Genomic DNA, 10250 nt, shown 5'->3' on the forward strand with positions numbered 1-10250 from the left:
AGATCCTCCAAAACTGGAATTGAAGGCTCTTCCATCCCACTTGAGGTATGTATTCTTGGGGAAAGATAGTACTTTACCGGTAATCATTGCTACATATTTGAGTGAGGAGTAAGCAGAGGCATTGGTATCTTTATTAAAGAGGTTTAAGAGGGATATTGGATGGATTAATGCAGACATTATTGGGATTCCACCAGGCATTTGTTCTCATAAAATCGAACTCATGCCGGACAGTCAGCCTAGTATAGAGCACCAAAAGAGACTAAATCCCCCTATGGAAGAGGTTGTAAAAAAAATATCATTAAGTGGTTGGATGCTGGAGTCATATATCCCATCACTGATAGTAGTTGGGTTTGCCTTGTTCAGTGTGTGCCCAAAAAAGAGGGAATCACCGTGGTTCCAAATTCTAAAAATGAGCTTGTTCCAATGAGGCTAGTGACTGGTTAGAGAGTGTGTATGGACTACCGCAAGCTAAATGCATGGACAGAGAAAGATCACTTCCCTATGTCGTTCATGGATAATTTGGATTATCTCACTGGTAAGGCATGGTTTTGTTTTCTAGATAGGTATTCGAGCTACAGTCAAATCTCAATATCTCCAGAAAACCAGGGGAAGACCACTTTCACTTGTCCTTATGGGACTTTCACCTTCAAAAGGATGCCATTTGGGTTATGTTATGCTCCAGTGACCTTCCAACGTTGTATGATGTCGATACTTTCAGATATAGTGGACGATACGATTGAGGTATTTATGGATGATTTCTCTGTGGTAAGTGAATCGTTTTATTATTGTTTGATGTATCTAGCCAAGGTACTAAAAAGATGCGAAGAGTGAAATCTTGTGCTCAATTGGGAAAAGTGTCACTTTATGGTGAAAGAGGGGATAGTTTTGGGTCATCAGATTTTGGAAAAATGTATTGAGGTTGATAGACCCAAAGTTGAGGTAGTAGAGAAGCTTCCAACATCCATCTCAGTGAAAGGTGTTCGGATTTTTCTTTGCCATGCAGGTTTATACCGGAGGTTCATAAAAGGTTTCTCAAAAATTGCACACCCATTGTGCAAGCTACTCGAAAAGGAGTGTAAGTTTGACTTTCACGATGCTTGTCTGAGAGCATTTGGAGGGTTGAAAGCTAAGTTAACCTCCGCACCTATCATTATTTCAGTGGATTGGGGACAACCGTTTGAAGTGATATGTGATGCGAGTGGGGTGACACTTGGGGTAGTATTCAGACAGAGGCAAGAGAAGATTCTTCATCCGATCTACTATGCCAGCGAAGCTCTAAATGTTTCACAAAAGAACTATACTCTAACCGAACATAAACTCCTTGTTGTGGCTTTCGCATTCAAGAAATTTAGGTCCTGCTTGCTTGGTTCTAAGGTCATAGTGCATACTGACCATTCTGCATTAAAGTATTTGATAGCGAAAAAAAATGCAAAACCAAGGTTGATTAGATGGGTACTTTTGTTGCAAGAGTTCGAGTTGAGGTAATGGATATAAAGGGGACATAAAACCAGGTTGCTGATCATTTATCCAGATTAGAGGAGGAATCTATGATCAAGTTTGAGGATGGTGTTGAGATTAATGATGTGTTCCCAATTGAACAAGTATTTGCTGCTTCTTATTATCTTATCCCTTGGTTCACGGATTTTGCTGATTACTTGGCAAGTGATCTATCTCCGTCGGATTTGTCTTTCCACTAAAGAAAAAAGTTCATGTCTGATGTGAAGAAATTCCTTTGGGATGATCCTTACTTGTTTCATTTTGTGCTGATAGGATAATTGGTCGATGTGTGCCTGAGGTTGAGATGATGAGTATTCTAGAGGTGTGTCATTGATCGCCTATTGGTGGGAACCATAGTGGTATCCGAACTGCTCACAATTTTTTTTCCAGTGTGGGTATTACCGGCCTACAATCCAACAAGATGCTCATGATTTCGCCAAGTCTTGTGACAGTCGCCAAAGAGAAGGAGGAATTTCAAATAAGCAAGAGCTACCTACGAACCCGATATTTGTGATCGAGTTATTCAATGTCCGGGGTCTTGACTTCATAGGTCCGTTTGTAAGTTCACATGGTATGAAGTATATTATTGTTGCGGTTGACTATGTATCGAAATGGGAGGAAGCAATTGCGCTTTCAAACAATGAGTGGAAGAGTATCACCGCATTCTTGAGAAATAGTATCTTCTCCAGATTTAGTACACATAGGGCAATTATCAACGATGGAGGATCTCACTTTTGTAACAAGTTGTTCTAGGCGTTGCTAGAGAAATATGGTGTTCGTCACAATGTAGCCACTCCTTATCATCCGCAGTCTAGGGGGCAAGTTGAGGCGTCAAATAGAGAGATAAAGAAAATCCTTGCAAAGACAGTGAGAGCCAATATAACTGATTGGTAAAGAAGGCTTGATTATGCTCTATGAGCCTATCGCACCACATTAAAGACTCTCATTGGTATGCCCCCCTACCACCTTTTATATAGGAAGTCATGTCATTTTCCTATAGAGCTAGAGCATAAAGCAATGTGGGCGCTAAAGAAGTTGAATTTCGATTGGGGCGCCACATCGACTCAAAGACTAAATGACTTGAATAAGCTTGCTGAGTTTTGCCTAAAAGCATATGAAATTTTAGGCTTGTAAATGGAAAAGATGAAGAAGTACCATGATCGAAAAATTGAAAAGCCCGAATTTGTCGCCGGTGATCTGGTGCTCTTATTCCATTCAAGGTTAAGTTTGTTTCCTGGCAAGCTCAACTCCAAGTGGACTAGGCCATTCAGAATAACTCAAGTGTTTCCACATGGAACGGTTGAGCTCGAGAACAAGGAAGGGATGAGGTTCAAGGTGAACAAATAGAGGATAAACGTCTACTTGGGGAAATCTGAGAATGTACAAGAAGTGATAGAGGCTTATTATCTTGATAAGTATGAGTCATCAAGGTGTCTGCGTCGTGCTGCGATGTTAAATCAAAGCGCTGCTTGGGAGGCAACCCAAGTTGTACATTCTAGCAAACTATAGGAGTTTCTTTTCGATATAGGAGTTTTTCTTCTTTCTTTTTATTTTGTACCTCTTTAGATAGGTGTTTTTTTTTCTGTTTAGTGTTGGCTAGATATAGAATAGGGTCCGTGTCTAAAAAGTGTCAAGAAGATATAAAAAGAAACTCCTAATGGTTGCTATGTGTGTAGGGATGAAAAGGCAAAATCTGTAGAAAAATAAGTTGTGCAGTGATCTACAGATTCCATCGACGGTTCGTTGGTCGATCCACGGATAGTGGATGGCATCCGTAGATCCAAGGTAAGTTCCCAATTTTTTCGAAGTGTCAAAGTGACATACGGACCCGATCGACGGACCGTAAGTCAGCCCATAGGCCATCAACGGGTCTCGTGGGTCCGAGTTCAGGTTTCTGCCTGACCCGACCCAGACCCCAAATAAATAAAATCCTTTAGTTTAAATTCATTCCCCACGTCCATTGCCCCCCCCCCCCTCCCCCAACTATTTTTAACATTCCAATTACTCAATATTCATCCATAAATAAACCCCCAATCATTCCCTAACTGTTTCAATTCAATTTCCAATCCCATATCTTCCATTGACTCTTCCAAATCCCTCAATTTCCACCAAAGCATTAAAGGTCTGAGGTTCAGTGTGAAAGGCTAGACGAAGTACAAGGTTGTCATTGCATTAACACACTCAAAAACTTCGACTTACTTGTAAGGTAAGCGATTTCAACATAACTATTTTTGTCATTTGAAATCACGAAGTTGAACTTGACCTTGGGTGCAAATTACTTGGGTAATATCTGATAAATTAAGTCTAACTTCATCCTTGGAACGACAGTGTGTGAGTGTGTTGTAGAGTTAAATCTATTTAAAGGGTTGATAGGTCTAATTGGAAGTTTTGACTTATGGTTGTTGAATGTTTGTGTCTGAATTTGAAAGAAATTGCATGATCACAACCCTAAAGATAATGAATTACCGATAAAAGATGTTGAAATGCATGTTTAGACTTAGTTTGATATGTTGATTGTTGAAATTTTGCATTGACTATGAGTTGAAGTGTTAGGCCTGGCACATAACAGATCTACGAACACTACCCACGGGCCGTACGTCAACCTACGGACCGTAGGTCAGGGTCCGTAGATTAGTATAGCATAAAAATTAGGCTAAGTTAGGAACCACGGTGTGGACTGTGGTCCGTTATTTGATCGACAGACCATTCTGTACAACTGCGGTTCCCTATCTGAAACCCAAAAATTACATCACCTGACCTACGGAGGGGACCCACAGGCAGTCGTTCCATCGATGGACCGTAGGTAACCAATATGGGTCACAATTCCAGATACTACCTGGAATTTTTTTATTTTTTGTCTAAGTCTAAAAGGTGTTCTAAAATCGTTTATGGGTCTTGTTGCCTTCTTTAAGTACTAATATGTCTTACACAGGTACCGTGGCCCCTAAACAAGCACCGGTGTACGCCAATAGGGGATAATCAATGTATGTCGCCCTGTCCCGATGACTGCTAGTTGAAGCTAGTGATGAGGAGTATGTCCCACCTACCACATGGCTCAAAATTTAGGATTTCCTTCCTTTCAACTAAGATAACAAAGCCCACTAATTATTAACCTCCAATTTCTCCTCAATCACAAGACCCATTTTCAAAATTTGAAAAGTTTGAAAAGCTTGAAACCCTTTAATGGTAACTTCACTTCTACAACTCCAAATTAAACAAAATTTGAAACCTAGACTCAAAAAACACTAGGGAACAAGGATCTAGTGTCAAAAACAATAAATCAAAATAAAAAAAAATCATATTTTTTTGAAAATTTTTTTGGACTCTTTTTTAAAACCAAGACTAGATTTGTAAGAACAAATCTAAACCTAGGCTCTTGATACCGAATGATAACGACCAAGGAAGGAAAGGAATAAAGAAAGAAAGGATAGTGGATTAATACTCAAGTTATTGAAATTATGGGCAACAAGGGACTAAAATCCTCACCTCCCAATTGACTTCAATAACCTAAATTCAACCCAAGGAAGAATAATCAAATGAAACCAAGAATCACAAAGGGGTAACACTTTGATTAATCAAACACAAGAACTTAACAAGCAATCCCAAGAGTTCACCCTAATTACTCACAAATTACTCACTAAGAAGATACTATAATTTGAGAGTCAATATTCAATATAGTCTAAGTCTTCCCAAAATAAAAGAGACTACTATTTATACTAAAAAAATAAACAAGACACTTTTTGACAATTTTACCCTTAATGAGATAAGGGCCTTGTTTGGTTGCCTTCTTTTGTGAATTCTTGATTTCATGAAATGGTCATTTCCACACATGGCCTCTTTCCTTCTTCCTTCTCATTTTGATGTACCTTACACACATTGTATGTTTTTCTTTGGTGACCTTCAAGCTCCTCTAATGCTTCCCTTTTCATGAACATTGCTTGTAGGCTTTGGAGATCCTTTTCTTGACTCCGTGTGAATGGTCTTGAGGGGTATATGCCACTCATGTTAGTGTCATCCATGCTGCCCATGTTATCATCCTCCCCTTCTTGAAAATGATTCGTCCTCGAATCCAAAGGATCACCTACAACACAAGGAGACAAATCACTAACATTGAAAACATTATGAACATTATACTCACTGGGTAGGTCAATCATGTAAGCATTGTCATTGATTCTCTTGAGTACTTTGAAGGGTCCATTCCCTCTTGGGCTTAGCTTCCCTTTTCGTACATGTGGAAACCACTCCTTTCGGAAATGCACCCACACCCAATCATCTGGATTGAAGATCACTTCCTTTCTCCCTCAATTCTTTCGAATGGCCACCTTTGAATTGTTCTTTTCAATAGCCTCTTTGACCTTGGCATGAATGTTCATCATCTTCTTTGCCCTTTTCTTGGCATCTAGGCTCACAACAACATTGCTAGACACAGGAATCATGGTTAATGGAAACAAAGGTTTAAAACCATAACATGCCTCAAATGGAGACATTCCAATAGAGGAGTGGAAAGACCGATTATATGCAAATTCTCTCAAGGGTAAACGGTCTTCCCAAGTAGTTGGGGTTCCTCTAATCATGCATCGAAGCATGCTTCCAAGAGTCCGGTTGACTACTTCGGTTTGTCCATACGTTTGAGGATGGCAAGAAGTAGAGAACATAAGTTTGGTACCAAGTGTACCCCATAGACTCTTCCAAAAATTACTAAGAAACTTTGAGTCCATATCACTAACAATGGTTTGAGGGACTCCATGCAATTTAAGCACATTGATAACAAACAAAGATGCTACATGGGATGCATCATGACATTTATGGCATGGAATAAAATCAGCCATTTTAGAAAATCTATCCACTACCACAAATATACTATCATGTCCTCTTTTAGTCCTTGGAAGTCCCAACACAAAGTCCATAGAAATATCCATCCACAGACCATTTGGAGTAGGAAGAGGAGTATACTTACCTTGGGGCCTAGTCGTGGATTTGGCTTTCTTGCATTCTAGACATTGTCCACAAATCCTCTCCACATCATGCTTCATCTTGGGCCAAAAGAACTGCTCCTTAAAAATATCAAGTGTTTTTGGTACCCCAAAGTGTCCCATCAAACCACCACTATGCGCCTCCTTGACAAATAACTCTCTCCATGAGCTCATGGGCACACATGCTCGGCCATCTTTGAACAAGAAACCATCAACCAATTGGTACCTATCAACTCGCTTCCCTTGACTAAGATTATCAAAGGTATCTTTGAAGTCAGAATCCATAGAATAGAATCCCTTTAAGCTTTCAAACCCCATCATTCTAGAAACCAAGGTATTGACCAATACAAACCTTCGTGATAGAGCATCCGCTACCACATTTTCCTTGCCTTGCTTGTAGTTGATCACATATGGAAAGGTTTCAATGAATTCAATCCACTTAGCATGTCGCTGGTTCAACTTGGATTGCCCCTTGAGATGCTTCAAGGACTCATGATCGGTCCTTATCACGAACTCTTTATGCCACAAGTAGTGTTGCCAATGAGCCAACACTCGCACAAGTGCATACAATTCCTTGTCATAAGTTGAGTACTTGAGTGTAGCTCCCTTTAACTTTTCACTAAAGAAAGCAATGGTTTTCCTTCTTGCATCAACACACCACCTATACCAACACCTGAAGCATCACATTCAATTTCAAAGGCCTTGTCAAAGTTGGGTAGTTGGAGCAAGGGTGCAGAACTCAACATCAATTTCAAGGCTTGAAAAGACTTCTCCTGCTCCTCACCCCATACGAAAGGTACATCTTTCTTGATTAGTTCGGTCAAGGAGCAGCATTTGAACTAAAGCCCTTCACAAATCCCCGATATAAACTTGCTAACCCATGAAAACTTCTTACCTCAGTTGCACTGGTTGGGGTCGGCCAAGTCTTGATGGACTCCACCTTCTCGTCATCAACCTCAATCCCATTTGCACTAACCACAAAACCCAAAAACACAACTTTATCAACACAAAATGAACATTTCTTGAAATTAGCAAAGAGACGCTCTCGTAGTAGGACATCAAACACTTGTTTCAAATGGGATACATGTTCCTCCATTGTCTTACTATACACAAGTATGTCATCAAAATACACCACAACAAACTTGTTGATGAAGGGTTTGAGAACATGGTTAATCAATCTCATGAAAGTGCTTGGGGAATTCGTCAATCCAAATGGCATCACAAGCCATTCATACAGCCCAAACTTTGTCTTGAAGGCCGTCTTCCACTCATCACCCGGTTTCATACGAATTTGATGATACCCACTTCGAAGGTCAATCTTGGAGAAAATAATAGAACCACATAGCTCATCAAGCATATCATCAAGTCGAGGAATGGGATGTCAATACTTCACCGTGATCTTATTTACGGCTCTACAATCAATAAACATTCTCTAAGTGCCATCCTTTTTGGGAACAAAAATTACCGGTATGGCACAAGGACTTAGGCTTTCTTTGATCAACTCCTTCTCAAGAAGCTCTACCACTTGCCTTGATAGCTCTTTGGTTTCTGCCGGGTTACTCCTATAAGCTGGACGATTGGGGATTTGTGAACCCGGTATAAATTCTATTTGGTGCTTGATTCCCCTCAAGGGTGGTAATCGAGCGGGCATCTCATCTGGAAATAGCTCATCATAGCCCTGCAAAAGAGAAGAAATAATACTAGGCAAAGTCCTAGTATCTTGGTTAGCATGTAACAAAAGGTTGGTGTTGACAAGGCACACTAGAAAGCATTCCTCATCCACACCCTTTAAACACTTGCTTGGCTTTGCTATCATGCACATGTTCTTATTATTTTTAACCAAGGCACTCCCCTCCTTTGGAACGATAGTGGAACTTTCACCTTCACCTTTTGCCGCCTCGTCTTTTATTCTCTCCCGAAGCTCCTTCATAGCCCGATAGTCCTCACTCACTTGATATGGAGTGAGAGGTGCAAGCACATACTTTTTACCTTCAATCACAAAAGTGTATTTGTTGGATCTCCCTTGGTGCACAACATCTCTATCAAATTGCCAAGGTCTCCCCAACAGTAGGTGACATACCAACATGGATACCACATCACAAACCAATTCTTCATTGTACTTTCCCACACTAAACCGAATACTTGCTTGTTTGAGGACCTTCATCTCTCCACTCTCGTTGAGCCACTGTAGCTTATAAGGATTGGGATGCTTACTGGTTTGTATTTTCATACGCTCCACCAAGGAACTACTCACCACATTGGTGCAACTCCCGCTATCAATGATTAAAGAAGACACTTTATCTTGGATTTTGCACCTAGCATGAAATAGATTCTCCCTTTGGTCAAGTTCTTCTTTTGCAAGGGCTCCCATAATTCTTCTCACAACACATGAAAGATTGACATTCATGTTCAAGTCTTCATCATCATCAAGCAAAGACTTTCCCTTCTTCATGAAGCAAGAAAAATTCACCCTCTCGTCCAACCTTTCTTCTTCATCCCCTGAAGCACCTTCCTCTCCTTCACCCCTATCTCCCTCTCCCTCAATTTTTTCTTCATCTTCAGTCTTATATCCATCACGAAGAGCAACAATTGTTCTCCTATTTGGACACTCACTAGCAACATGTCCCCTCCCTTGGCATCTAAAGCATTGAATTGTAGAGGGTCGAGGAAAGTTAGGTTTAACATAGTTACCTCCTTGTGGTTGCTCACTTGCCTTGGATTTGTAATCAAGCTTGACTTGGGCAACTTGACCTCCACCTTTAGGTTGCTCCCTAGAGGATGTCGTCTTCCAATTATCTCTACCTTTGCTCCATGTGGAAGTCAAAGAACTTTTGGCCTTGTATGACTTTTCTTCTTTCAAATTTGCTGCTACCTTCGAGGCATCATGAAAAGCCGCTTCAAGAGTCTCATAGTGCTTAAGTTTCAAGGGCTTCAAGATATCATACCTCAAGTTNTTTGGCCTTGTATGACTTTTCTTCTTTCAAATTTGCTTCTACCTTCGAGGCATCATGGAAAGCCGCTTCAAGAGTCTCATAGTGCTTAAGTTTCAAGGGCTTCAAGATATCATACCTCAAGTTTGCCACGAATCGTATCACCGTACATTCCATATTCTTTTCAATTTTAGACTTCATCCGTAAGTTATCAAACTCATCATAATATTCTTCCACAGTTTTGGTACCTTGCCTCAACATGTACACCTTCTTGAGCACCTCTTGGTAGTAGTTTGGAGTCAAGTATCTCAACTCCATAAGTGCAATCAACTCTTGCCAAGTAGGTAACTCGTAGTTATGATGGCTCTCCCTTTCCCTCCTCTTGGGCTCCCACCAGGTTTATGCGTACCCCTCAAATTGCGTGAGAGCATACTTCGCCTTCAAAGTTTCTGAGATATTATTTGTGAGAAAGATCCGCTCACTTTGAATTTTCCATTCCAAGAACTCATAGGGGTCACTACTTTCTTTGAACCTTGGAAGTGTGACCTTGATAGTGTTCAAGCCCCTATCTTGATGATCATTCCTCTCCCTAAACCTAATTCCTCTATTTCCCATCCTATCGCCTCTATATCCCATCCTATCTCCTCTATTTCCTATTCTATCTCCTCTATTCCCATATTCTTGATCTCCTATTCCTTGGTCCCACCCCAAGTCTCGAGGTCGTACTCCTTCCCTTCGTACTCCATTTCCATCCCTACCCCTAAGCTCCCAAAACTCATCATTATTGAACTCCTCATGAATTTCATCATAGAGAGGATTTTGGTATTGGTAGTCTTGGTAGGGCATTTAT

The 10250-nt window shown here is 40.5% G+C and overlaps 1 protein-coding gene across 1 annotated transcript; it reads right to left on the reverse strand.

Annotated features, from left to right (window-relative positions):
• Window positions 1–7902: 7902 nt before the first annotated feature.
• LOC125873821 (uncharacterized) lies at window positions 7903–9718 on the reverse strand. The gene is made up of 2 exons (XM_049554670.1): window positions 9416–9718; window positions 7903–9342 (listed from the first exon to the last, which is right to left on the reverse strand). Exons 1-2 carry the CDS (start codon window positions 9716–9718, stop codon window positions 7903–7905), a joined length of 1743 nt encoding a protein of 580 aa, XP_049410627.1.
• Between the last annotated feature and the right edge of the window lie 532 nt (window positions 9719–10250).

The sequence above is a fragment of the Solanum stenotomum genome, chromosome 8 (genome assembly GCF_019186545.1).
Source record: "Solanum stenotomum isolate F172 chromosome 8, ASM1918654v1, whole genome shotgun sequence".
NCBI classification, from domain to species: domain Eukaryota; kingdom Viridiplantae; phylum Streptophyta; class Magnoliopsida; order Solanales; family Solanaceae; genus Solanum; species Solanum stenotomum.